Genomic DNA, 27216 nt, shown 5'->3' with positions numbered 1-27216 from the left:
TTCTTAGTTGCATCTACCCAGATGTCCCTATCTCAAGTGTCAGGATCCTACCCTTTTTCTTTCAGGACCCTACCCTTGACACAGGAAACCTACTGGGGCTGAGAATTGCACTTTCTCTAAAACTCTGCTACTCATACACTTCACATCTGAGCTGGTCCTCCACTCTAATGCTCACTGGTTGCAAGAGGTTAGGCTTTCCTGAAATGCTGTCAAGGGAGCCCAGTGGCTTTTGCGGTCTGCCTTTGCTTGGTGATGGGTTTTGCAGAACCCAGTGACCATTTCCCTCAGCCTCTTCTTCAGTGCTGGAGATACTGCACAAGTGCATGTCCTTCCAACCAGTCACCGCTTCCAGCTGCCCACTGCTGGCCGTTTTAATCATTGCATTATTTCAAGCTAGAGACGATCCATATTCTACCTACTACCATGATAGAGTTCTTGTCAACCAGCCCGTGAGTGATCGCCCAAATTCCGTTCTAGATTTTGTGGAACCACTCCTGACACCAACTCTTAAATTGGGTTCCCTGGGAAAAGACAAAGATGAAAAGAGACATGAGCAAGGTTTCTTGGGGGTGCTAGCACTCTCTGGGGATACAAATGCTAGGAAGTTGAAGGCAGGATGAGGCAGAGTGGGGACTGACACAAGGAAGTTGCAAGAGAAGCCTCAGCTAATGCTAAGGGGACTTTGAAGCTAGAGTGACCCTTCAGGGTTGTTCTGTATTGAGGCAAAGAGGCCAGGTCGTTGTATCCCTGCATCAACCAGTTGTTGACATGAACCCTATAGGAGAGCATGTCACCTTGGGTGAAGCCATCTTAAGCCATGGAAGGTAGTACCACGAGGGAAACAGGTGTGTGCTCTCAGCATCTGATATTCCCAGCAGCTGGGAAATGGGTGCATTGCCCCTGAATGGGCACCTGCGTGTAGAGCATTCTGATATCCACTAAACCCAGTAAAGAACTACTGCGTACAGATATGCCCACTATTGCATTAGAACCTGGGGCTTATGGGGCCCACCTCTCAAGAACCTTGTAAACTATATATAGTATCTTCATGTGTATGTTTCCACCTACCAGAAGAACATGCTCTATGGGAGAACACACACTGTATTTTGCTCACCCTGCTCCCCAGGTCTGGAATTTGACTCATAGTTGAATGAAGCTAATTGGAGGCTTGTGATAAGAAGTAGGAAGTGGTGGCTCTGTGTTATGCAGAATCAGGGTGGCAAGCATCCAGAGAAGGGGGGGGTGGGGCTCCCTGTGGGCAAAAAGTGCTCCTTTAGCCATGGCAGGGGACACAAAGCTGTAGCACTTTCTAACCAAGGTGAGCTCTGCACGAGGGAAGTGCAAGTGTTCACCGAGTGGATTTCATTTCTGCAGCTTCTGGTCGTTGGCCCAGCTTCTCTGGATGACTGTGGAACTTTGTAAGCATCCAAATGGAAGAAACACTTCGCATTCCACATGAAAAGCATTGTGCAATAGGGGATGGAGAGTCAGAAGATCTGGATTTGAATTCAGGCTTAGCCCTTAAGTAGCTGTGTGGCCTTGGAGAGTCCTGAGGGTCTCCAGTCCCTCATGAGCAGAGTGGGAGGAGTGGTGCTTCCTTCCAGGGTGGTCGAGGCCACCTGCATTGATGCAGGACACTTCCTCCTGCCCATCAGCACAGGAAGAATGACAATGGCAGACAAAGTACACAGAGCCCGGGCAAACTCCAGGCTCTGGTCGTGCACCAAGCTTGTCCTTGGACATTCTCCCATCATCTCTATGTCCTTAGCCTACACACGTGTACAGATACTGCTGTTCAAGAGCTGAGGTAATTGGTTTTAAAGTCTGTTCCTTATCTGGCAGGCACTACTCGTGTGCCTATGCAGACGGAGGGAGCAGCAGCCAGAGACAGGGTGTCCTCACCATGGCCTACAGCCACCCCCTGGCCAAAGTCAAGAGCAGGCTCCAGATCCGCAGCCACCTGGTCCGACAGTGCCTGGCAGAGTTTCTGGGAGTGTTCGTGCTCATGGTAGGCTGGGTAACTGGGGAAGGAAAGAGGGGAGGTGGGGAGAAGTTTTTGGCTCCTCTTGGTGTCTCCCTTCTTTAACTGCCTATCAATTCTCTCCCTTCCCTCCCCTCCCCTCCCCTCCCCTTCCCTTCCCTTTTCTTCATGTGAGAGACCCAGAGAGAGGCAGAGACACAGGCAGAGGGAGAAGCAGGCTCCCTGTGGGGATCCTGATGTGGGACTGGATCCCCGGACCAGGGATTATGCCCTGAGCCAAGACAGAAACTCAACCACTGAGCCACGTAGGCGTCCCTGCCCATCATTTCTCTCCCTGCCCTTGTCCCTTCCATTCCTGTCCATCTCTCATCCTCCTTCCCTGTTGTCACTCGTCCTTCACATCTCTCCTTTATTTTCCCTCCATGTGTTTTTCTCCCTTCCCTGTCGACTCCTGCTCATTCAACAACCCTGGCTGTTCCTCTGGCTTTGCCAGGTGCTCTGTCCCCCTCTGGTTGCCCGGGCTCCCTGTTCCTGGGGCTCCCTGTTCCTGGTTCTCGTTCCTCATCTTTCCTCTCCTACCAGATCCTCACTCAGGGTGCTGTGGCACAAGCTGTCACCAGTGGAGAAGGCAAAGGCAACTTCTTCACCATGTTCCTGGCTGCCTCCCTAGCTGTTACGATAGCCATCTACGTGAGTGGTAATGTTTCAGGTGAGGAGGGTGGGAACTGGTCATCCTTGGGACAGAACATGCACGTGAGTGTGGGTAGATGGCAGATCCTCCAGTGACTCATAAACATTGTCTCCTTGAGCTTGACCGGTGCCTTGGACTGGGATGACTGGGATATGCCTTGGGCTGGGTCCAGCCCCTCCCCTGTGTGTGTGTCTCCTGAACTCACTTAGGCAGAGATCTTTGGCAAAGCGTTAGGGTAAGTGCTTGCCTTCTTGTGTCCCCTGCTGAAGCCCTCTGGAGTCATCACCTGCTGGTCCCCAGACAGGTGCTATTGTCAGTGTGCCTGGCTGCAGCCCTGAGATGTGAACACTGTCTTAGGAAGATCTGGGGCTTTCTTGTGTGATCCGGTTGAGCCTCAGCTTCCTGACACATCTGCCTGAGGAGTAGGGGGGTGGCAGGGGCACCTGGCAGGCTCAGAGGAGTGTGTGACTCTTGATCTCAGGATTGTGAGTTTGAGCCCTACGCTGGGAATACTATTTTAAATAAGTAAAAAATTTTTCAAAGTCGTGAAGAGTAGCAGTAGTACCTGGTGTGTGCCTGGCAGTGGCACTTAATGGATGTTGTTTTCTTTTCTGGATCGCTAAAGGGGCCCACCTGAATCCAGCCTTCTCCCTGGCCATGTGCCTCCTGGGACGCCTCCCCTGGGCCAAGCTCCCCATTTACTGCCTGGTGCAGCTTCTGTCTGCTTTCTGTGCTTCAGGAGCCACCTATGCTCTCTATTACGGTAATGTGGTCAGGAGCATCTGCATGTGGCTAGGAGTGCCTTGCAGTGATTTTGAGCCAATGAAGATGGAAATCCTGGGTGTCCTTCTCCCCTGCAGATGCCCTACAGAACTATACAGGTGGGAACCTGACAGTGATGGGCCCCAAGGAGACGGCCTCCATATTTGCCACCTACCCTGCCCCTTATCTGTCCCTGAACAATGGCTTCCTGGATCAGGTAACTGTGAAGGGAGAGTTGGAAAAGCCCCAGTCTTTGCCTTGTCCCCTCTGGCCCTGGGGAATGTGGGGTTGGGTCTATTTCAGCACCACCCCCATTCCTGTATTGGACAAAGTCAGATGACATGGGCTGGTGGCCTAGGATGCTTGGGTGAGAAAGAACAGTTGGACCATCTGGCAGCTTATGGGGGCTCCTCTGCCTCTGTTGACCCCAAGGTTCTGGGCACAGGGATCCTGATTGTGGGGATCTTGGCCATCCTGGACACACGGAACAAAGGAGTGCCTGCGGGTCTGGAGCCTGTGGCTGTTGGGCTGCTGATCCTGGCCATTGGGCTATCCATGGGTGCCAACTGTGGGTTCCCACTCAACCCCGCCCGGGACCTGGGCCCACGGCTTTTCACCTACGTGGCCGGTTGGGGCCCTGAAGTCTTCAGGTGAGAGAGGACAGCGTCCCTCTCCAGTACCTGCACTCTCCTCCCTCTGCGAAGGGCTCTGAGTCTAGGTCCCAGCTCTCTCCTCTTGCATAGTTCTCCTGGCCTGTTAGGACAATGTCCCTCATCTAAGCCCTGGTTCTCCCTTTGCCTCTTACCTCCTACTCCCTTCCCATACAAACTGTAGAGATGGTGTTCTTGGGCATATCATATGACCTCCTTGGGCAGTAGCGACCTCATCAGCAAAATGGATATATTCAGATAATTCCCTAAGGCAAGAGGCTGGACCAGGCTCTCCTGGGGTCTCTTAAGTGCCATGCTGTTGAAGCTCCCCAGGAACTGCTTTCAAGAGTGCACTAGGTACTGCCCCCAGTCTGCCATGAAGGCTAGGGGAGCCAGCCCTGAGGTCATCTTGTGTCCTTCTCTTGTAGTGCTGGTAATGGCTGGTGGTGGGTGCCTGTAGTGGCCCCTCTGGTAGGGGCTACTCTTGGCACAGCCACATATCAGCTGCTGGTGGCTCTCCACCATTCTGAAGAGTCAGAGCCGGCTCAGGATCTAGAGTTTGCCCAACATAAAGCTTCAGACTTGGAAATTCCTGCCTCCGCTCAGTGTAAGCTATGATTCTGACATTGCAGCCCTCATCTCCCTTGTGGACACTGGAGAGGGCCAGAGACCCAGGGCTGGTGACAAGACATTCTCTGTACCAGTTCGCTCTTCAAGCCATCCTTTCCCCTGAACTGGGCAGGATACTTGGACGGGGCGGTAACCCCGCGCCAGGCCCCTCCCGCTGGCCCTCCTTGCTCCCCCCCCCCCCCCCCCAGCAGGTCTTGGGACAATGATGGCTTCCGCGGACGAAGAGCCTCCCAGTGGCCGCCAAAGGGTGCACCCTGGAGGGGCCCGGGGTGGGGTGGGGGGCGGGCAGCCTCGGTGAGGGGGGCTCCTAGCCCCAAGACCTCTGCGCAGCCTCGCGGGGCAGCTCCCCAGGTGGCGAGGAGACGACCGGGAGCGCAGGGGGAGAACTGAGGCACAGCCCGGTGCCCAGACGCTCCAGCCATCCCTCCCGGAGAGGGGTGCGGTGCGCCCAGGAGTAAGGCCCTGACTCTGGGGCCGCGGGGGGGGGGGGGGGGGGGCGGGGGGGCGGGGGAGGCTCGCTCTCACGCCCCTACCTGGCCGCCCTCCCGGGACCCTTTCCAGTGAATAAGAGCGCCAGGGCTCCCTTTGGGGTGCCCGGCTGGCTCAGTCGGAGGACTTGCCAGTTGATCTCGGAGGCCGTGAGTTGGAGCCCCATGTTGGGTGTGCAGATTACTTAAGTAAATGAACTTAAAAAAAAAAAACAAAAAACAAAAAACGTCTGGGCTCGTTACTCTCTGGCCGACTGGAGACGTGCGGTGAGGTGGAGGGGCCCCTGGGTGGAGGTGCCCCTGGATGAAGGGGCCGTGGGATGGAGGGGCCCCTGGGTGGAGGGGCGGTGGGATGGAGGGGCCCCTGGGTGGAGGGGCGGTGGGATGGAGGGGCCCCTGGGTGGAGGGGCCGTGGGATGGAGGGGCCCCTGGGTGGAGCGCCGTGGGATGGAGGGGCCCCTGGGTGCAGGGGCCGCGGGATGGAGGGGTCCCGGGGTGGAGGTGCTCCGGGATGGAGGTGCCGCGGGAGGGGCGGGGGCCACGGCTCGGAAGGGTTAAGACCCCCAATCCCCCGCCCCGCACAAAGATGGCGGCTCCCTCCTTCCCTCCCCCTCTCCTCCTCCCCAAAGCCCCCGCCCGCCCCCCGCCTCTGCCGCCGACTCCGTCACTTCCGCCCCGCTGCGGCCGAAACTGACACAAAGTAGCGGGCCGAGCCCCGGGGGAGCGGGGCTGCAGCTGGGGGCGGGAGCCCGGGGGAGCCGAGCCGAGCGCCCCCCGCCGCAGCCCCCGGCATGGGCTGGACGGGGCGGCCGGGGCGGGCGCCCGGCGCCGCGCGCTGAGGTGAGGCAGGGGGGCTGAAGGGAGGGGGCGGCGCGGCGGGGAGTGCCGCCCGACACTTGTAGGGTGAGGGATGCGTCTCTGGAGGGGGCCCCAGGAGGAGTCTGACCCTGACCACGGAAGGGGTACGGGATCCCATTTCCTGCCGTCCCCTTGACCTGCCAACCTTCTCTGGGAGAAGGGGTCCGTCTTCCCGGCTTAGGCTTCGGGCTGGAAGGGAGTGGGGGCCCGGCCAGAGGAGGAGCACTGCCTTCCTCCCAGAGCCGGCTATTTTTATTCTAAATGTGGCTGCAGAGGGGGCTGGGGCCGGGTGATGGGCAGGGCAACGTGGCTGGTGTGCCTAGTGTTAAAGAAACCCAGGCTGTAGGAGCCTGGGGAGAAGCGAGTGCCGTCCCCCATGTCTCCCACTCTTGCTCCCTCCCCACCAGAGCCCCAGAGGGGATGAGTTCTGGGAGCAAGTCAGCTTTCATTCTCCTCAGGGCCTTAGAAGTAAAACAACTTTCCTGATCTGTGTCCAGACTCGGGAATCCTAAGAGTGTGTGTGGTCCCTTCATTAATTCTTTCGTAGGACTCAAGCCCAGATCTTCAGGCTGGTGGTGTTTCTTGATGGACTCTCTTTTGGAGGGTGGGGCTGGCTATGGAACTTGTGGTGCCCACCCTCCCATCTTCTCCTTTAGCCTCTTCCTCCACACCCCACCCTGCTGTGACTCATGCTCTAGACTGGGTGGAGACCCTGGCCAGGGCCCCTGGAGGAGGGCTTGGCATCTCCCAAACATGGATGAAGTTTTTTCCTCCTGAGCCAGGCACCCTTGGCAAGATCAGTGTTGGGAAGGGTCGGGGAGGAAGAGGACTTCTGGCTTTCTGCCTGACCTGGGGTTCAGAAAGGGAGTCTGAGTTAGTAAAGGGATGGCTGGTGTGGGTGACAGGCTGTGGCCAGAGTCTGTAATTATAGAGGTTGGTCAGACAGGCAATCAGTATCTTTTTGGGCTGACAGGCTGGCAGGCTGTGCCTCGGAGGCCCTGGACAAGGGAACAGATGAGGGGGAAGGCTTTTCACCCAGACAGAGAAAGAGGAGGTGACAAGAGGACCCAGGGCCTGGCTGGCAATAGGGATGAGGCTCTGACCCTGTCTCCTAGGCCAGACCTTTTACCTTTTTAGGTGAAAGGGACATGGTAAGATGGAAGGAAAAACAAAGACCTGTGTGATGCTCCCTGAGCCTGTATCTACTGCCATCCTGGCGGGGCTGGGCTTGTGGGGAGGGAGAGAGAGGGTGACTCCCCAGCACAGTGGGCAAGGCCCCTCTGCTGACCCAGGAAGTGAGAGGAAGTGGTTTGGGGACCTGTTCAGGAAATGAAGCCCAGGCCTGTAGTGTGAGCTCCCCTGGAGGAGGTGAGAATGGAAGCCCCAGCAGTGTGGGATGGCAGGATTATAAGCATTTTGAGAAGGGTGGAGCTTGCCCACTGTTTCCTGAGGCTCTGCCAGGTGTTTCCTGGCTCAGGTTCCCTCCACCCTACCCTTTGGAAACTCTGCTTTCCAGTAAACACAGGCACCTCTCATGGCCACCAGGAGGGCACAGGGGAGCATCCATTGCTGCGGGGATGGGTACCCTGAGTGCTGTGCTCCTCCTGTCTGTCTGGCCATTTCTCCTTCTTGTCTGCTTCCTTCTCTGCAGGTCTTGGCTTTTGTAGACTGGCAGTTCTGACACACACGTATCCAGGGCTGAGGCCTCTGCAGAGGGGAATGAAGGGTTACCCTTGGCTTTCTGACCTCACACATATGTCACCTTCCTGCAGGGTCTCCCATGGGATTGCTGGGACCTTGCTGGGTGAGATGGCACTGTGTGCACAAAAGCGCCCCCCAGGTAAGACGGGGGCAGCGAGGGGCGGGGGGTGGGGGAAGTGGAGGCCCTGTGTCATTGAGACTGGGTGTTATACTGTGGCTCAGGGAGCTGAGGGACGGACTAGCCGCAGTGAATCTGGGGGAGGGCGGATCACAACCCTGGGGGGAGCCCGGATCACAACCCTGGGGGGAGCCCGGGGCGCCAGGGGCACCTGAACGCCTCGCCTAGGGCCTGGGGCACTGGGTTCCCACGTCTCTTCTCCTTTCTCCATCCGTGCGGCCCTCCCGCTTTCCCTGCGGGCGGGGGCGGGAGGAAAGCGGTTACCCAGACAACGCTGCCCCCCCCAGGGGCGGGGCTTCGCGGGTTTCGCCTACGCGGCGCTGGCAAGCGCGGCCCTGCGGGCGGGGGGCGGGCGGAGGGTGGAGCCGGGCCGCGGCGCTCCGGCCACTGGGCGCGCGGGCGGCGGGGTTGGGGGCGGCGGCCGCGGGCATGGCCCGGGCTGCAGGTGGGGCGCGCGCCCGACGGCCGGGGCTCCCCTGTGAGCGGCCGCGGCTGGTGCGCCTGCCCGGGGGGCTGCCGCGTCGGCGCCGCTGAGGCCGAGGACGACCGCGGACCGCCCGCTCTCCCCCGCTCAAACCGGGATCATGACGGTCCCCAAGGAGATGCCCGAGAAGTGGGCCCGGGCCGGGGCGCCCCTCTCCTGGAGCAGAAAGAAGCCCTCTTGGGGGACAGGTAACGGGAGGCGGCGCCTGGTAGCTCTCCCGAGCTCGTGCCCCCCTCCCCCAAGTTGTGTTGTCCGCAGCCTTCCCCAGCCTTCCCTGGGCCTCTCCTTGCCAGGCCCTGAGATCCTGGCTCCAGAGGATCTGCTCCCGCCTCTCTCTTGCATGGTCCTTGTTGAGGATGCTGGGGGCTCAGGCCCCAGGCCCCCCGGGGAGGTTTCTGGGAGTAAAGTGCCACGCGGGGAAGGAGCCTTGAGTAGGCAGAGGGTGCTGTTCTGAGCTCTGCAGGGGTTTTTGCAAGGCTGGTGGCAGGGGCCTGGAATCCTGCCTTTGGCTTTAGCATAGGTTGAGTGCCTTGTGTTGCCTGCCCCCCAGGAAGCCCCTCTTTTTCGGCCTGTGGCCCTTGTGACCCTCAGAGGTGGGCTGGAGGACCCTTCACAGGACAGCCCCATGTTCTGGGACATGGACTTGGTGCCTGCCGTCCCCCATCAGCGGGTGTTGAAGATGGGTGTAGCGCATCTGTCACTCAGTTAGTGGTAGTTGTTTGAGGGCGAGGTGTGCAGGTGGCCAGCCCTGTAAAGTCCACCCTGTTCCTGCCTCCTTCACTGCTGTTGCTGTCTTGGTCTGCATGACCCATATCCCTGACCCCCCCTTCTCCTGCCTGAAGACGGGCTTTGAAATAAGGTGATGTCATTGTGGGCCAGTCAGAAGGCTCTGCTGGTGACATGTGATGAGCAAAGGCTCCTGGAGGGGGTACGCACGTGGGGCTGTGAGCTGGGATGCTGCCGCAGAGCAGTTGCAGAGCACAGTGACCTGGTGACCACCGTCTTGCCACTCACCCCACCCCCAGGTTAGGAAGAGGGCAGTGCTCCAACCAGATCTGCAGGGGCTCCCAGGGGAAGGAAGGTCTATGTCTGCAGCTGCTGTTCCTCTGAGGATTCCTGAGGCCATAATGACTAAGGTGTTAATTAAAGGGGTGGGGGAGGGGATGTGAGTGCCCCTAGCAGAAGACCTTGACTTGTTGGTCTTGTCTTGTGAATGAATGCCTGCAGAGCCGATTGGCCAGGCTGGTGGTAAGAGGGAAGAACCAAGTGACACCTCACATGTGGCACCAGCTCCTTAAAATTGAGTACTCTGGAAAGGGCCAAGGGCCCTCACTGGAAACCCCACAAAATGGGTAGGCCTGACATCTTGTCAGGCCTCCTGTTTGCTCCTCCTGATTGCAGCATCGTTCTATTGCAGAAGAAGAAAGGAGGGCACGAGCCAATGACCGAGAATACAACGAGAAGTTCCAGTATGCGGTGAGTGACTGTAGCCCCCACCTGCTCCATCCTCCTGAGGGCCAGAGGGCACAGGCCCCCTTTAGGCTGGGGCCAGGGCAGGGAACCCCACCCCCCAACCGCTTTCCATACCTATTTTTTCTTACCTTCACCTGGACCCCACAAGACTGTCTTCTCTCCGCCACTTCCCCCTCCCACACCTGTGATTACTAGCTTTTAGGGGCAGAGGTTTGGGAAGTGTCGAAGCAGGGGGGCAACCTCCTCCTGGTTCTGGGTTGGGATTGGAGGCTGTCTGGTAATCTTCTCTCCCATTGTCGCAGAGTAACTGCATCAAAACCTCCAAGTACAATATTCTCACCTTCCTGCCCGTCAACCTCTTTGAGCAGTTCCAGGAAGTTGCCAATACCTACTTCCTGTTCCTTCTCATTCTGCAGGTGAGTGTCCTATAGGGAAACTTGCAACTCACGAAGCCAAGTAAAGTCTAGGAGCAAGGTCAGATTAGGGGGCTGAGGCACATGGGATGGGGCCTCAGAGCCATGCCCTCTTTTCTCTTGCAGTTGATCCCGCAGGTGTCTTCCCTGTCCTGGTTCACCACCATAGTGCCTTTGGTTCTTGTCCTTGCCATCACAGCTGTGAAAGATGCCACTGATGACTATGTGAGTGCTTCCATTCTTCCATTCCTGCACGTCTTCCTCACCCCTACTCCCAACATGCTCTCCTCTGCCTGGGACTGGTCCTTGGGGACCATGCCATCCCCCACCTGGCCCCTAGATCCGTGGCATCTTGGCCAAGGGCAGGGGGCAGAGCCACAGAAAGAGGCAATCTGTGGATAGGTGCACTGGAGATGAGGACCCAGCACACTTTGCATCCCACTGATCATCTCAGTCCCTAGGAGGGGGGGAAGGAAGGTGTCTTACTGTTCTTAGTTCTTTTCAGTTCCGCCACAAGAGTGATAACCAGGTGAATAACCGGCAGTCTCAAGTGCTCATCAATGGAAGGTGAGTATCTGTTGGGGACAGAGGGCCGCCAGGAGGAAGGGGCCCCCTGGGAACTTCTCTCTGACGGCTTCTTCTCTGTCTTCTCATTGCCTCAGCCTCCAGCAAGAGCAGTGGATGAATGTCTGTGTTGGTGATATTATCAAGCTAGAAAATAATCAGTTTGTGGCGGTAAGGGACAAGGTGGCCCTCTGGGCCTGCAAGTCTCTTCCTCTTTTTTTTTTTTTTGGCAGAGAAATAAGTCTTTCTTCATTTATTACTGTCTCATAATTATCTGTGGATTGAACTTTCTTGAGTGGGGAGCTTCTTTTTTTAAATTTAATTTTATTTATTTACTTTTTTTTTTTTTTAATTTACTTATTCATGAGAGATACAGAGAGAGAGAGGCAGAGACACAGGCAGAGGGAGAAGCAGGCTCTATGCAGGGAGCCCGACGCGGGACTTGATCCCAGGTCTCCAGGATCACACCCTGGGCTGCAGGTGGCGCTAAACCACTGCGCCACCAGGGCTGCCCTATTTATTTACTTTTTGAGAGAGAGTGCATGTGTGCGCACACGTGAAAGGGGGAGGGGCAGAGGGAGAGGAGAATCATAAGCAGTCTCCACGCTCAGTGCAGAGCCCATCACAGAGCTCTATCTCACCACCCTCAGATCACAACCTGAGCTGAAATCAAGAGTCCGATGCTTAACCGACTGAGCCCCCGAGGTGCCCTGGGTGGGAAGCCTCTGTGCCATATTAATATACCTGGGCTGGCTTCTTTCTAGCCATTCACACTTGGGACTAAGCAAACCAAGAATCCTTAGGGGAAGGAAGGATCAACAAGGAGTGCATTGCGAGTGGAGGGCTGGCTGTCAGGCTTCTCACCAGGCTTTCTCTCTAGGCGGATCTCCTCCTCCTTTGCAGCAGTGAGCCCCATGGCCTGTGTTACATAGAGACAGCAGAACTTGATGGGTGAGTGTCACAAATTTTCTGTCTCCTTAAGGGTAAAAAGCTAATTTTTTGGAAGAGATTACCAGGTCTGGGATCTCTACCTTTTGAAAAATTTAGGGATCAGAAAGGCTTTGGGTATGTGGAAGTACACTCAGTAATGAAGGTGATGCCCCAAGGTCAGGTGCTCCCAGATAGAGTCTAGAGGAAGTGAAGGGAGCCAGGACTTAGGGACGCTGTCCTTCCAGAGAGACCAACATGAAAGTGCGCCAGGCAATCCCAGTCACCTCGGAGTTGGGAGACATCAGTAGGCTCGCCAAGTTTGATGGTGAGTGATTTTGGAGAAGCGGCTTTCAGGTAGAGGAGGCGGGTTGGGTTTTGGGGTTTCAGTTGTACCTTCTCCGTTTTGCTGTGATGCAGCTCCCTGGATTTTTCTTTGTGGAGGAGTGTCAGCAATGTAAGGTGGCTACCACTACTTTTGAGTTCATGGCTGTTACAGGAGGTCTTCATGGCTGATACCTCCCTCCTTGCTGTGTGTGTTGAGAGAAATTCAGTTTATTCTTATCTGGCTCCAAATAGTGGTATATGTTAGAAGGCCAGACTATAGTGTGTATAAGAAAAACACCTCCTCCCTTCCACCCTGTTAGGTAGCCAGGTGCCCTGGTCCTTTAGTGCGTATCTGTCCACACTCTGTTTATACAGATGTGAACACCAAGCCCTGGGATCGTACTGCACCCAAATCTCTACACCTGCTTTTCCTTACCTATTAAATCCATCAGGTTATCTTGTTGCATCATGGTTTACAGAAACCTCCCTCGTTCCTTTTACTGGCTGTGTCATGTTCCTCAGAGCTGATGCGGTACAATGTTGCTTGACCATTCCATTGCCAGTTTTTTGCTGTTCAGAGAACGCTTGAGTAAACCCATTGTGACGTATGCTGTTGTTTCTGTAGAACAGAGTCCCCGCAGTGGGATCACAGGGCCGGAGGGTATGTGTACCTTTAATATCCGTTCATGCCAGCTCTTTCTTCCTGCTAAGTCACCAAACCTCAGCCCCTGGCCGTGTGCAGAGGCACCTCTCTCAGCTGTATCTTGGCTCATAGGAAGGCTGTCAGCGGCGCCTGGAATGGCAGCATTCTGTCTCCTGCTCAGGTGAGGTCGTCTGCGAGCCTCCCAACAACAAGCTGGACAAGTTCAGTGGGACCCTTTACTGGAAGGAGAGCAAGTTCCCCCTGAGCAACCAGAACATGCTCCTGCGAGGCTGCGTGCTGCGGAACACCGAGTGGTGCTTTGGGCTGGTCGTCTTTGCAGGTGAGCCTCCCAGGGCCCCAGGAATGAAGAGTGAGTGGTGGAGCCACAGCCACCCTCCGGGGAGCTGGAGGAGCCCTCTGTCCAGGCACATTTCCAGCCAGCATCACTGCTCCACCCTGAGGTCCTGCAGTCTGGTGATGGGGGTAAAAACCCAGAGGCACATTGGTGGTTTGGCTTCCCCAGCTTCTCCCATTCCTTTCTAGGTCCTGACACTAAGCTGATGCAGAACAGTGGCAGGACCAAGTTCAAGAGAACAAGTATTGATCGCCTAATGAATACACTGGTGCTCTGGGTGAGTCTCCTCCCAGGAGTCCCCGGGCAGTTCTCGTTGCTCCCACCTCCCCTCCCTGGTCAGTAGTCAGGCTGCAGGTTTTGGCAGTGAAGCCACTGACAGGTCAGCCACTCAAAGGCAGCGTTTATTTCAGGCTCCCTTGAGCCTTGGTAGATGTTATTTAAAAGAACCTTCAGAACGTGGATGAATCAAGGACTGGATGAGAGCTAAAACAGATCTTCCCTTCTCTGGATTGCAGTTATGGTGGTACTTTGCTGCAGCATGTGACCTTCTGTTTGCTTTTGGCAGGGACAAGGAGGCCTTCATGGGGATGGAGAGGGAATTAAAAGAAAAATTTCCATTTGGCAGATGGATAATGAATGGGGTCTTTTCCCCTGACTTTTTTTTTTAAGAAAGATTTTATTTATTTATTCATGAGAGACAAAGAGAGGCAGGGACACACAGGAAGAGGGAGAAGCAGGCTCCCCACAAGGAGCTTAATGTGGGACTCCATCCTGGACCCCAGGATCATGTCCTGAGCCAAAGGCAAATGCTCAACCACTGAGCCACCCAGGTGTCCCTCCCCAGACTTCTAAGAGTGGATGATTCCAAAGGAAAAGTCTCTGTTTTAGTTTTTGACCATTCCTGAATCCTTGTCTTGTTTGACTAGAAATTTGAGCTCCTTGTTGGGTTCTCCTCCTCTTGCGCCCCCACTGCCTGCTGCTGACCCCCCACATGCCAGCTTGCCAAGGTTGGGGCCAGCCCCAGCCTTAAAGGGTTTGCTGAAACCTCGCTCGCTGCCAAGGGTCGTTGAGTCTCTCATGCACAGGCTTATATCGCCCCCTGGCGGTCCTTGGGCCCCTGGGCAATTCCTGTTTGGTTACGAAGCATCCATGGTGGATGGAGCTTCAGAAACATGTCTGAAATCAGTCTCCGCTTTTTACTTTTAACCACCAGAGAATCTTCTTATGAACCTTTTTCGGGGGTTACAAGATTTAAATCTTTAAAAGAATCTTTTACGATCTTTAAAAGATGTTTTACTTTCAAATAATCTATATTTATGAAGATAAAATTTGTTTCCCAGGGTAAAAATTTTTTCTGGCAATTTGTATGAGATGGTGAACATTACAGAAACTTGGCATTTTTGTTGGCTTGTGGAGGCTCAGTTCAGGTAGATGGATGAGTTGCCTTGTCACATTGAGGGTAGCTTGCTCGCATCTCCTCTGTCTGGGAAGGGCCCCAGTGTGTCCGTTTGGAAGCTGTACAGGTGTCTGAGCTCCCACGTCACATGGTTAAGAAATGTTCAGAGCGGGATCCCTGGGTGGCGCAGCGGTTTGGCGCCTGCCTTTGGCCCAGGGCGCGATCCTGGAGACCCGGGATCGAATCCCACGTCAGGCTCCCGGTGCATGGAGCCTGCTTCTCCCTCTGCCTGTGTCTCTGCCTCTCTCTCTCTCTCTCTCTCTCTCTGTGACTATCCTAAATAAATAAAATATTTAAAAAAAAAAAAAAAAAAAGAAATGTTCAGAGCGAGGGTCACATGATTGTTGGTCAGCTGGAACCTTTTACCAGTTCTGAGTGCTTCCCAGGAGAACATGCCAGCATTTTATTTTATTTTATTTTATTTTATTTTATTTTATTTATGTTATGTTATTTTATTTTATTTATTTTATTTTATTTTATTTTGTTTTTTATTTTATTTTATTTTATGTTATTTTATGTTATTTTACTTTTTTTTCATGCCAGCATTTTATTTATTTATTTATTTATTTATTTATTTATTTATTTATTTATTTATTTTTTCATGCCAGCATTTTAAAGATGCCTGCGCTTTTGAGGATTTAGGGTATGAGTGCTGATCTTCAGGGGTGTGCTTGGTTTTGGGGGCTTCCTAAGTGGCAGCCTAGCCTCTGCTTCTCATTCCTCACCAGATTTTTGGATTCCTGGTGTGTATGGGGGTGATCCTGGCCATTGGCAATGCCATCTGGGAGCACGAGGTTGGGACGCGCTTCCAGGTTTACCTGCCCTGGGACGAGGCAGTGAACAGTGCCTTCTTCTCTGGCTTCCTCTCCTTTTGGTCTTACATCATCATCCTCAACACCGTTGTGCCCATATCGCTCTATGTCAGGTAAGCACTTGTTCTGCCCCGGGTCTCCCAAGGAGCCCAGGTGGTCCCTTGGCAGACTTTTCTGTGAAAACAAAACCTTTGGGCAAGAACCTGGAGCTCCTTTTTAGGCCTTAAGTATCTTGTACTCTGTTTATCTGTGTGTGGAGCAAGCTTCATCACGGTTTCCTGGCCCTTTGGACTGTATTAGAACCAAAACCATATCGATTTATGCAGTACATGTTGCTTACGTGCCAAATTTGTGCTGTGCCATCTGCAAAGACATGTTGAGGATGGGCCGCCTTCCCTCCAGGTGCTTCAGCCTCATAGAGAAATCTAAAACAAATCAGGAGCAAGTGCCCTGGGAGTCATTCTCCCTGTAGGCTAGTATGGAACATGAGGGGGTCACAGGTGTACAGGAGGGTGTCTGCCGTCACCAGCAGCGGGCTAGGAAGGAGGAGAGATGCCAACAGGGTGACACATGGTACCCCACATTCCCATTGTGACGTCACATGGGAGGCATGGAGTGGGAAGACCACCATTCCCTGGGTAGTTAATCAGGGAGGACTTCTTGGAAGAGATGACTGGGCTGGATGAAGTTGAAGGCATGGACATGGGACCCTAGGTATGGTCATTGTTTGGCAGCATCACAGAGCATGACTGGGCAGCTGAGCTGGTTCTTAATGATGCTCTGTCAGTGGACTTTGTATTTAGTAAGCCATTGAAAGATTCTTTTAAAAAAAAGTTCCAGGAATGCTTCAGGAAGTGTTGGCTGGCAGAGTGAGCAGCATGAACAGGGTCTAGGAGACACCGGGATGTCTGGGTACAGAGAATGTGAATGGGGCCTGGGCCTGTAAGCATAAGTGGGAGGGGAAAAGGGAAGACAGCCCCTTCCCTGTGTCCTTACCACATGGGAGGTGAGGGTGCCTGGTATGTGGCAAAGGAAGTCCTGTCTGGATGCTCGGGACTCTTGCCAAGGGCTCAGCGTCATTCACACAGCCTCCCCAGGTGCCCCCGTGGTCTCTCCACCACCCCACAGTCCTAGCACCCACAATGCTGGCCGCTGGCTCCCAGGCCACATGACCTTGGGAGGCCCAGGGCCACCGGAGTTCCTATCCTATCCTCATAGATGTTGTAGGGGAGGGGATGGGGGGCAGAGACTAGATTGGAGGACCTGGCGCTGGGAGACACAGGGTGGTCACTGCTGCCGTGGGTCTGCTATCTGACTTCCATCTTGGGCTTGCTGTTCATCCAGTGTCCGAGGTAGCCACTAAGCCTCTTGCCGAGTCTGATGAGGTTCCGGGCTGTGTTGGGGGTGAGCCACATACTGGGGGGAAGGTGCGGGGACCCCTCTTGGCAGCAAGCAGCATGCGGGATTCCAGGCTGCCCCTGGCTTGGTCTCCTTCCCAAGCAAGAGGACAGTGGACCTAGGCGTGGGGTCAGAGGGAAGTGCCGAGCTGGGTTGCCTGGGTTACTTCCCCCTGCGGTCAGTCCCATGTCCCCGTGTGGGGCCGCCCTGCACTGCGCCACAGGCCATGAGGGGCCAGGGCTCTCACCAGCTCTCGCTTCTCTTCCTTCCTTCACACACTTTCTCTTGTTTTCTCTGCATGGTTTCTGTGTTGTTAGTCCTGAGGTAAGACCCGGCCTGGTGCCTCGTGTGCAGCCCCCTCCCTGCTGTCCATCCCGTCTGTCTGCCTGCCCCAGGCCCCAGGCCCTCTGCACCTTCGTGTCTGGAGAGTCCCTGAGGGTCGGGCTCCGGGGCCGGAGGCACTCTCAGGGTCCCCTGGCCCTTCCCGCCCAGGTGTCCATGCCCGGGTGTCCCCTCCATCCATCCTGTCTCCCTCCCCAGGCAGGGCAGGGTGGCCTGTGGCAAAGGCCCATTGGGGGGCCCTCCTCTGCTCCTGCCTGGGCCTCACCACTGGTCCCCTGTGCAGTGTGGAAGTCATCCGCCTGGGCCACAGCTACTTCATCAATTGGGACAAGAAAATGTTTTGTGCGAAGAAGCGGACACCTGCTGAGGCACGCACCACCACCCTGAACGAGGAGCTGGGTCAGGTGGAGTATGTGTTTTCTGACAAGACGGGCACCCTCACCCAGAACATCATGGTCTTCAGCAAGTGCTCCATCAGCGGCCACAGCTACGGTAGGGCCGCGCTGACCCACGCTACCCCATTCCCCCCTGAGGGGCTCCCCCCCGAGGGGCTCCCCCCATATACAAGGGGCACCTGCGGTCACCTTGTCATTTGGGATTTGTTCCCTCCTGCTCGGGTCTGTGGGGCTGGGACCTCATGGGCTCTGTATCCCAGGGTCAGGATGCAGCGCAGAGTGCCTCCCCTTCCTCTGCTGACGCCCTGCCCCTGGTCTCAGCCCCGCAGCCGTGTAGGGCGGCATCGTGGCAAAGGGGGTGCTAGACCCTCCCCACCCTGCTGTTCAGTGCCCTTGGGAGTCTCTGGAATGTGACCGTGGTCTCCAGTGTGGCCTCGCAGCCGAGCCACGGGGTGTGTGAGGCCCAACTCCAAGGCAGACGGAGCTCCCTCAGTGCTAACCCGGGCCTGCGGCTAGCATGTGGGGTGAGGCCTACAGGGTGAGGGCATCCGAGGGGCCTGGGGTCCCAGCAGGAGAGCTGGTGGGGGTAGGGGGGGCCGTGAGTGGGGTTTTGAGGTCTGCAATGCAATCCTGTGACTGTGGCTCGGTGGTTGGGGTTGAGGGTTCCAGATGCCTGCAGGGATTCTATCCTAGAGGCTCCTCCCCAAGGCTCATAGCTCTGACGTGATGTCTCCTTCTGTCCTGGCTACGTGCAGGGGACGTGTTTGATGTCCTGGGACACAAGGCTGAATTGGGAGAGGTAAGGTCTGGCCTCCATAGTCACTCTGTGCCGACAATGCGGGGCACCCACCCAGTAACAGTGGGCATGGTAAGGAGGGGGGTGTTCTTTGATCCAGAAGTGGAGGCTGTTGGGAGAAATGTGTGTTTTCAGGAAGAACTGGTAGCAAAAGGGAGGATCTGGGGCCCGCAGAGCACAGGGTCCTGGGCTGTCCTCTGGAAGGGCAAGGAACAATAGGCAAGGACAGCCCTCCGCGGTGCAACCTGACGGCTCGGCCTCTGCTTGTTGCTCTCCTGACTTCTCTAGAGACCAGAGCCCGTCGACTTCTCCTTCAATCCCCTGGCCGACAAGAAGTTCTTATTTTGGGACTCTACACTCTTGGAGGCTGTCAAGATGGGGGACCCCCACACGCATGAGTTCTTCCGCCTCCTTTCTCTGTGTCATACTGTCATGTCAGAAGAAAAAAACGAAGGTGAGCCTAGGAGCTAGCTGGCACTGTCCCCAGTCTGGCAGGGGCTTCTTGGGCAGGACATGAGGCCCAGGCAGCTGCTAACACCGCTTGTGCCTTCCTCCCCACCCAGGGGAGCTGTACTACAAGGCTCAGTCCCCGGACGAGGGGGCCCTGGTCACCGCAGCCAGGAACTTCGGTTTTGTATTCCGCTCTCGCACCCCCAAAACCATCACTGTCCACGAGATGGGCACAGCCGTCACCTATCAGCTGCTGGCCATCCTGGACTTCAATAACATCCGCAAGCGGATGTCAGTCATCGGTGAGGCCAGGCCTGGCTGCGGGAGGTGTTTGGGGCAGCATAAAGGCCTGGGGTGGGTGAGGGGCTGGGTGGCCTTTGTTTGTGTTAGAGTGGGGGGTCTTTGCCTGCCTGAGTCTTTCTGGGTCTTTTCCCCATGCCGCGATCATAGTGCGCAATCCAGAAGGGAGGATCCGACTCTACTGCAAAGGGGCTGACACTCTCCTGCTGGACAGACTCCACCCGTCCACCCCGGAGCTGCTCAGCACCACCACGGACCACCTGAATGTAGGTGTGATGAGAGGCCTTGTGGTTCTGACCTCAGTGTCATGGGAGCTGGGGGAGACGGTGACCTTCTCGGCTCTGTCCCCAGGAGTATGCAGGGGAAGGGCTGAGGACCCTGGTTCTGGCCTACAAGGATCTGGATGAAGAGTATTATGGGGCGTGGGCCCAGAGGCGGCTGCAAGCCAGCCTGGCCCAGGACAGCCGGGAGGACAGGCTGGCCAGCGTGTACGAGGAGGTTGAGAGCGACATGGTGGTATGGGCCACACGGTGGGCCAAGGGTGGTCGTGGGGGGCTCACACCTGGGCCTCTTCTGCCTGGAACCCTTGTGGTATTTTCAGTTGCTGGGTGCAACAGCCATTGAGGACAAGCTTCAACAGGGGGTCCCGGAGACCATTGCCCTCCTGACGCTGGCCAACATCAAGATTTGGGTACTGACTGGAGATAAGCAAGGTGATTGCCCACTGGGGCAGAGGAAGCTGCATCTGGGCCCAGCCTGAGCCTAGGACCTAGGGCTGGAGGGCGTGCTGACCTCACTGTCTCTCTATTGGTAGAGACGGCCGTGAACATCGGCTATTCTTGCAAGATGCTGACGGATGACATGACAGAGGTGTTCGTGGTCACTGGCCACACTGTCCTGGAAGTACGGGAGGAGCTCAGGTAGATGGAGGCCTTGCAGGCGGACGTCCTGCGCTTCGAAGCCCCCGCTCGTCTGGAAGCCCACGGTGGCATTTCCCCTTCCCAGGAAAGCCCGGGAGAAGATGATGGATGCATCCCACTCGGTGGGAAACGGCTTCACTTGCCAGGAGAGGCGTTCGTCCGCCAAGCTCACCTCTGTCCTGGAGGCCGTGGCTGGCGAGTATGCTCTGGTCATCAATGGGCACAGCCTGGTGAGCATCCCCATGCTTCCTGCGGCACAGTCCTTCCAGAGCACGCTTCTCCCCACAGGGCCATTCGTCTTACCCTGTGCTTTCTGCCCTGACCTCAGTGGGGCCTACCCCGGGGAAGGTGGGGCTCTCTCAGGCTCTGTGTTCCAGGCCCATGCGTTGGAGGCAGACATGGAGCTGGAGTTTCTGGAGACGGCCTGTGCATGCAAAGCTGTCATCTGCTGCCGCGTGACCCCTCTGCAGAAGGCACAAGTGGTGGAGCTGGTTAAGAAACACAAGAAAGCCGTGACCCTCGCCATTGGGGATGGAGCCAACGATGTCAGCATGATCAAAAGTGAGTGTGGATTTGCAGGGCGGGGGCTGGGGAGGCTCTGCCCTGCTGGGGTGCTGGGTGTGGGATCCTCTGCGCTCTCGTCTCTGCAGCGGCTCACATTGGCGTGGGCATCAGTGGACAGGAGGGCATCCAGGCTGTGCTGGCCTCCGACTACTCCTTCTCCCAGTTCAAGTTCCTGCAGCGCCTCCTGCTGGTCCACGGGCGCTGGTCCTACCTGCGCATGTGCAAGTTCCTCTGCTATTTCTTCTACAAGAACTTTGCCTTCACCATGGTCCACTTCTGGTTTGGCTTCTTCTGCGGCTTCTCTGCCCAGGTATGGTGCCCACAGCCCACTGCTTGCCTGTCTGTGAGGGAGCAGAGACAGGCTCCAGATAATCCCTTAGGGCCCTGCATGCCCCTCAGCAGCCTTCTTTTGCCTGAAGAAGGAGTGTGTATTTACTCCTATCTTGCTCTCTGTTCTCTTCCCAGACTGTCTACGATCAGTATTTTATCACCCTTTATAACATCGTGTACACGTCCCTTCCGGTCCTAGCCATGGGGGTCTTTGACCAGGTAAGGGACATGGAGGGAGGTCGGGGGGCCTGGGGGCAGGGATGGGCTGCTCTGGGGAGGAAGCACACAGACGGGGCCCAGGCAGGCCATGCTCCACACACAGGAGGCTGTGGCTGATGCTCCGGCTCAGCTGCAGCCGCCCTGTGACTTTCCTGGTTGCTGAACAAAGATGGATGGGGGGGCTTGAGGTTGGATCTCGCTATGAAAGAATTTGGGAAGGAGGCGGCCGGGGTGGGCTGTACCTTTAGCCCTCCTGAAGCCTCCTGGCCCGCCTGGCCCCCTGCATGCAGGACGTCCCTGAGCAACGGAGCATGGAGTACCCTAAGCTGTATGAACCAGGCCAGCTGAACCTGCTCTTCAACAAACGCCAATTCTTCATCTGCATTGCCCGAGGCATCTATACCTCCGTGCTCATGTTCTTCATCCCATATGGGGTGTTTGCTGAGGCTACTCGGGATGATGGTACCCAGCTAGCTGACTACCAGTCCTTTGCAGTCACTGTGGCTACTTCATTGGTCATCGTGGTCAGCGTGCAGGTATGAGGCAGACCAGGGCCTGCCCTCCCCTGGAAGGAGTAAGCCTCCTGTCCATGCGACCACCCTGGGCACTAAGTTCTCTTCCTGTTATGAGGAAGGGTTTGGGGGGGATGCTCTTTCTGCCTGTGACACCTGCTTTTCCCAGATTGGGCTGGACACAGGCTACTGGACAGCCATCAACCACTTCTTCATCTGGGGCAGCCTAGCTGTTTACTTCGCCATCCTCTTTGCCATGCACAGCAATGGGCTCTTCGATATGTTTCCAAACCAGTTCCGGTTTGTGGGTGAGTCCCTGTGGCTTCTTCTTGAATCAGTAGGGGCTGTTCTGTGATGAAGGGAGTCAGTAGCTCATTGGCATGTTGTGAGCATTTGTTCAGCCCTCCTCTCTGTCGGGGGTTCTGCAAGTGCTGCGGGCACGTCTGGGTGTCTGTGACCCAGACCTGGCCCTCAGAGGGCTCCCACGTCCACTAAAGTGAAGAAAGTCCTGCCAGGACATGGAAGTCAGGCTCAAAGGGAGGTCAAGTGGTAGCAGACCTCATGGTCAGCAAGACGACTGGTCGGGGTAGTCAGGGACAACCCCCAGGGAGGCCGCTGCCAGCAGAGCTAGGACAAGAGTCTGATTCCAGGCCAGAGAGCTGGAAGTGTAAGTGGGCTGGATGAGAGGCTAGAAAGCCAGGGAGTGGGAGGGGTCAGAATGCCAGGCTATCAGATTTCGATTGGTTTTACTAGGAGTTTTTGTTTGTTTTGAAGAAAGAGAGAGGATTAGTTTAGAAAGATGAATCTGATGGTCATTGAGGAGCTACCGTAGTGACTGGGCTTTCAGCCCTGGTGCTGGTGGGGCTGGAGGTGGTAGAGAGGGCCACTTGGGAGGCACAGTGTGTTGGATTTAGATCTGTTTGTCCATCCATTTGGTGAGTGGTTGGCACCTGCTGTATGCCCCCCCACTGTCCTGGGTGCTGGGGATGCAGTAGTTGACAGAGCAGGCTCTCCTCGCTCTCTTTGACTTTGTATTTCAGGGAGACAGAAGGGCAGTTTATGGATTAATAGGTGAAACGTCTAGAATTAATAAGTCTTATAGGGACACCTGGGTGGCTCAGTGGTTGAACACCTGCCTTCAGCTCAGGGTGTGATCCTGGGTCCTGGGATTGAGTCCCACGTTGGGCTGCCCATAGGGAGCCTGCTTCTCCCTCTGCCTGTGTCTCTGCTGCTCTCTGTGTCTCTCACAAATAAATAAATAAAAATCTTAAAAAAAAAAAAAAGTCTTATAAAAACCATTAAGCAGGGTAGATACAGGAGAGGAGTCAGGGAAGACCCTCCGAAGAGAGAGAACTTTGGTACAGAGAAATCTGAATAAAGAGGAAGAGTGAGCCTGGAAGAGGAAGCAGTAGAGGAGCTGGGGGGGCTTGCCTAGAGGTCCCTGTGGCAGAGGAGGGGTGTGTGGAGGCGGTCCCTGCTGCAGTGAAGCGGCGTGTGGAGGCGGGACGGAGGCGGGGCCGCGGCGGCGGAGGGGCTGTGGAGGCGGGGCCGCGCCGGAGGAGGAGTGTGTGGAGGAAGTGAGGTTCTAGGCTGGAGTTCAAAGGCAGGGCCTGGCTGGTTGGTGGGGTGGGGGGTGGGGGGTAAAAAGGGGTCCAGGTCCTTAACCCCTTGTTATTCAGGGTCAGAACTTTGAATTTTAATCTGAGTATGATAGGAAGCCATTGGAGGGTAATGTGCAAGAAGTGTCGGAAATCCATCTGTGACTTTTAAAGGACACTGAGGGTTTTCTGGGTGAGACGGCTCTGAGGGCAAAGGTGGAAAGTGGTGACCAGTTTGGAGGCTCAGATGGTGACCTGGACTTGGGGTGAGGGAGGCTGGAGCTGCACCACTTCCCCCGGGGAAGTTTGGACATGGAGCCCGGTGTTGTAGGAGGAATCAGGATTGACAAGGGGGTGACGGCAGGGACATCCAGGAAAGGAGATGAGCCCGAGATCCAGGGAGTCAGACATCTGGGGAGGAGGGAGGACTTGGGTATGGAGACGGGGCTAATAGGGCGCCCCTGGTCTGCCTGTGACCCCTTGGCCACTGGCTGCTTGCGTCCCCAGGCAATGCCCAGAACACCCTGGCCCAGCCCACTGTGTGGCTGACAATCACTCTCACCACGGTCGTCTGCATCATGCCTGTTGTCGCCTTCCGGTTCCTAAAGCTGAGTCTGAAGCCTGATCTCTCTGACACGGTGAGCAGTCGGGCCAAGGGATCTGGGGGACTGGGGACCAGGACGGGATGTCGCAGGGCCGCATGGCTGCATCTTCTTGGCTGTGGGAGCCTGCGTGTTGACAGGGTCACCTGCTGTTTGTGGGCCCATCACCTGTGCGGCCCTAGTGATTCTCATCCCAGAGGCTCTGGGGTCCAGCCCATAATGTCCGCCCCATCACCATCACTGTCACCATCACCGACGTGGCCCTGTCTCCTGCGCTTCCCCCACCAGGTCCGCTATACCCAGCTGGTGAGAAAGAAGCAGAAGGCCCAGCACCGATGCCTGCGGCGGGTGGGCCGCACCAGTTCACGTCGCTCGGGCTACGCCTTCTCCCACCAGGAGGGCTTCGGGGAGCTCATTATGTCAGGCAAGAACATGCGGCTCAGCTCCTTGGCACTGGCCAGCTTTGCCACGCGCTCCAGCTCCAACTGGATAGAGAGCCTGCGCAGGAAGAAGAGTGACAGTGCCAGCAGCCCCTGCAGTGCGGCAGACAAGCCTCTCAAGGAGTGACGGTGACCGCGGGGCGGTCCAGCCGTGAGGGGCCAGCTACTTGGGACTGCAGGCCCCCAGCCATGCTCGCATCCCTCCCTGCAGACTGTCCCATCAGCATCTCCGGGCGGGGGGGCCGGGAGACAGGGGGCCCAAGGGCAGTGCAGAGGCAAGGCCAGCAGGAGCCACCTTGGGAAGGGATCAGATGTGGAATCCAAACCGGGAAGAGATTGAGATTGGTCTGCCCCTGCCCTGCCTGGAGCCCCTGGGGAGACTGTAATCTCTGTATTTTTTTACTCCCACTCCCCAGAGGGGCCAAGAGCCCCTGTTCCTGAATCACACAAGAATGTATCCTGCCGGGAAGCCAGCGGCCTGCTGGGGCCTGTGGGCCCCTCATGTTGTCTATGTCTCTCCTTGATTTGTGGTCGTGTCCAGTTTGGTTTTGTGTTTTTTATTTGGCAAGAGGAGGGGGCCTCTGAACGACTTCTGTGTTGTGGGAAGAGGAACCTGGCCCCCAGGAGCGCCCCACCAGGCTGGATGGCGGGACTTGAGATCCCGATGCTCAGGGGCACTTCCATCCAGCTGCAGAGCCCTCTATTGGGTCTGGCTGAGGTGGGATGCACTGTCCCCCTGATAGGCTGACTCCCTCCTCAGCTTGAGGGGGATGTGCTGTTCCTTCCCCTGACACAAGTATCAGTCCCTGGACCCATGAGTCCTGCTGGTTTCGGGCTCCCCGTCATTTTCACTGAGCTGGGTGTAAGATGCAGTCCAAAAAAAGAGATTCTGTTCATTTTAGATGTGGATCTGGGTTCATCAGCAGAGTGTATCTGTCTTCCCTCCTCCATTTGGCATGTTCCTGCACTGAACAAGTGGAACCCAGCCCTCCGGGCCCAGCATGGTCCAGGCAGCAGGCAGTGGTGTGGAGGAGGAGGGGGATGAGGCGAGGCAGGACCCGCTGGCTGGCTTCCATGGGGTTGGGGGCTGGGGTAGCAGTGCCTGGTAGGGTCCAATGTGGCTGTCCTTTCTCCCCACCATTTACACCCCAAATGAGGCTTCTCTTGAGTTAGTTGTTACCAGTTCAGTGTTGGTAGTATGGGGGGTGCTAAGGACTGGTACGGAGTGGGGAGAGCTGTGCAGGTGTCCTGTGGGAGCCTCCAGGGAGGTGGGCCAGGTGGGGGGGTGGGGAGAGGTGGGCAGGGGAAGCTTGACAGGGAAGTCCCTTTGGCCACACAGTTTACAAACCCAACATCATGTCTGTTTGTGTGTCTCTCAAGGTGAGAGTCTGATTTTTATACCAAAGAGGAAATGATTTTTTTTCATATTTGATTTGTCTATATTATATAAATATATAAATATATATATATATACAGCTATATATATATTATTTTTTTGGTTCTCTCTCATTTTTTAGCGAGGGAGGCAGTACCAAGTTGCATTGAGCTGTAATTAAGGAACATTCTGTATAATTTATGACACATTTCTATACTTGCAAGAATTCTATCATTTTATGGACATAAGAGAAAAAATGCCTTTTTATAAAATTCCAGTTTCTGAGAAGTGTGCAATTTGTCTCTTTTCTAATATTTAATTAAGGCTGGTGGTAAATGCAAAGACAAACTTTTTAAAGTGGAATTAAGTGGGTAGATCTATGTTGAGGTGGAGAAAATGGTCTGGCTGGTCTCTGCACACTGCCTGGGATGGAGTCTCAGTTGGACAGCGGAGCAGTGAGCAGACCTGGGCACTCTGTTTGGATGACGGCTTTCACGATTAGGGCCTCGAACTGTTTGCTTTTGCAAATAAGTCCTCCACACAGTCCTAACACAGCCAGATGGGTGGGGAAAGAACCAGGTAAATACTGTATGTTGACTTTTTACCCTGACATCGTGCTTTTCCCACTGGCACTGGCCTCCTAGCCTCGCATCTTCCTGGCTTTTCACAGAAGTGAATGTTGAGGAGCCTAAGTTAATTTCAGATTCACAGATAATGTGAACTTTGTGGCATGGAAGGGGGGCACCATGTCCCAGGATGGCTGGGGGCTGCTGCTGGTCTCCAACCACCCCCCAGCCCGGCCACCCCTGACCTGGCCAGTCTTTTCAATCACTGACTATCTTTCTTCTCTATGATGGAGTTCCGAGCAGGTACCAGGCTGGAGGGGAGATGTGGAGACAAGATGAGTGTCTTGGGGGCCAGGACAGGTGAAGCACCACACAGCCCTGAACACAGCGGGGCACCTGCCTGCAGCCTGTCCCCCGCCTCCTTCCTGAACCCCCAGGACATGGAAACAGGCCATAATTCCCTGATGTTGATGGCTCACAACTTCCTTCTCCCTGTGGACCAAAAGAGTGCTGCCCCTCCCTCCCCCAGTGACAGAGCCCCTCTGCCTCTGCCCCTAGTGCTGACCTACCAGGGGCCTCAGGGAAGAGGAGAGATGACCCACCATGGAGGGGTGGTCTCCCTGCACCTGGGTGAACGGAGACCGCCCTCGCCGGGCCCTACTGTGAAAGCCCTCTGACATTCTGCCCTCCACTGCCCAGTCAGGGATGCCTTTCACAGTGAACATGCTTGTGTGGGGGACTCCCCCCAGCTCCCCCTTAGCCTCCCACTTCCCTGCATGCGGTCTGACCCCCCTATTCCCACCGTCCCCCAGGGCTTCCCAGACTTTGTGGATGAGTCTGGGCACCCCGTGTCCCCAGGAGCGGTGTACCCCCCAGATTTCAGTCCAGGGTTTGACCGTCCTTTCCCCAGCACTCCCACCACACGATGACCTCCTGCCTCTGCTGCTTGCTGGCCTCCACTGTGACCGCCCCTTTGAGGCTGTGGTCCCCCCCCACAGGCTGTGGTCCCCCCAGCC

The 27216-nt window shown here is 55.9% G+C and overlaps 2 protein-coding genes and 1 long non-coding RNA gene across 10 annotated transcripts; 2 read left to right on the top strand and 1 right to left on the bottom strand.

Moving 5' to 3' along the window:
- Positions 1-418: 418 nt before the first annotated feature.
- On the bottom strand, positions 419-16135 carry LOC112647728 (uncharacterized). Of its 4 annotated transcripts, XR_003128441.3 has the most exons (4): positions 15734-16092; positions 7554-7767; positions 1115-2021; positions 419-521 (listed from the first exon to the last, which is right to left on the bottom strand). It is a non-coding gene; the product is annotated as an uncharacterized LOC112647728 (long non-coding RNA). The 4 variants fall into 4 exon arrangements; XR_003128440.3 differs by lacking the exon at positions 419-521 and having other exon boundaries at positions 1175-2021; positions 7590-7767; positions 15734-16081; XR_003128442.3 differs by lacking the exon at positions 419-521 and having other exon boundaries at positions 1175-2021; positions 7646-7767; positions 15734-16073.
- AQP10 (aquaporin 10) lies at positions 1204-5211 on the top strand. The gene is made up of 7 exons (XM_049112616.1): positions 1204-1418; positions 1843-2008; positions 2564-2690; positions 3298-3435; positions 3533-3651; positions 3867-4084; positions 4513-5211. Exons 1-7 carry the CDS (start codon positions 1204-1206, stop codon positions 4700-4702), a joined length of 1173 nt encoding a protein of 390 aa, XP_048968573.1. The 3' UTR covers positions 4703-5211.
- ATP8B2 (ATPase phospholipid transporting 8B2) lies at positions 5916-25922 on the top strand. Of its 5 annotated transcripts, XM_049112610.1 has the most exons (28): positions 5916-6042; positions 7833-7900; positions 9841-9899; positions 10199-10312; positions 10436-10534; positions 10815-10876; positions 10972-11044; positions 11754-11824; positions 12049-12128; positions 12952-13110; positions 13314-13402; positions 15310-15506; positions 17417-17625; positions 18284-18327; positions 18613-18778; positions 18888-19076; positions 19225-19340; positions 19426-19590; positions 19676-19787; positions 19889-19994; positions 20080-20224; positions 20372-20555; positions 20645-20868; positions 21024-21107; positions 21398-21643; positions 21789-21927; positions 23725-23855; positions 24108-25922. In XM_049112610.1, the coding sequence occupies exons 2-28, from the start codon at positions 7870-7872 to the stop codon at positions 24384-24386; spliced, it is 3573 nt and encodes a 1190-aa protein (XP_048968567.1). In that variant the 5' UTR covers positions 5916-6042; positions 7833-7869; the 3' UTR covers positions 24387-25922. The 5 variants fall into 5 exon arrangements, with proteins under 5 accessions (XP_048968567.1, XP_025284583.3, XP_048968566.1 ...); XM_025428798.3 differs by lacking the exons at positions 5916-6042; positions 7833-7900 and adding an exon at positions 8443-8611; XM_049112609.1 differs by lacking the exons at positions 5916-6042; positions 7833-7900 and adding an exon at positions 9271-9448.
- The last annotated feature ends 1294 nt before the right edge of the window (positions 25923-27216 follow it).

The sequence above is a fragment of the Canis lupus genome, chromosome 7, assembly GCF_003254725.2.
Source record: "Canis lupus dingo isolate Sandy chromosome 7, ASM325472v2, whole genome shotgun sequence".
Taxonomy (NCBI): domain Eukaryota; kingdom Metazoa; phylum Chordata; class Mammalia; order Carnivora; family Canidae; genus Canis; species Canis lupus.
This window is presented reverse-complemented; position numbering and strand designations above follow the sequence as displayed.

Coding starts and splice junctions, on each gene's coding strand:
- AQP10 (XM_049112616.1), top strand. CDS start 1,204: ATGCAGAATCAGGGTGGCAAGCATCCAGAGAAGGGGGGGGTGGGGCTC. Junction 2,691..3,297: donor CGTGAGTGGTAATGTTTCAG/GTGAGGAGGGTG, acceptor GGATCGCTAAAG/GGGCCCACCTGAATCCAGCC. Junction 3,436..3,532: donor CACCTATGCTCTCTATTACG/GTAATGTGGTCA, acceptor TCTCCCCTGCAG/ATGCCCTACAGAACTATACA.
- ATP8B2 (XM_049112609.1), top strand. CDS start 9,286: ATGTCATTGTGGGCCAGTCAGAAGGCTCTGCTGGTGACATGTGATGAG. Junction 17,626..18,283: donor CATCAGCGGCCACAGCTACG/GTAGGGCCGCGC, acceptor GGCTACGTGCAG/GGGACGTGTTTGATGTCCTG. Junction 20,225..20,371: donor TCATCAATGGGCACAGCCTG/GTGAGCATCCCC, acceptor TCTGTGTTCCAG/GCCCATGCGTTGGAGGCAGA.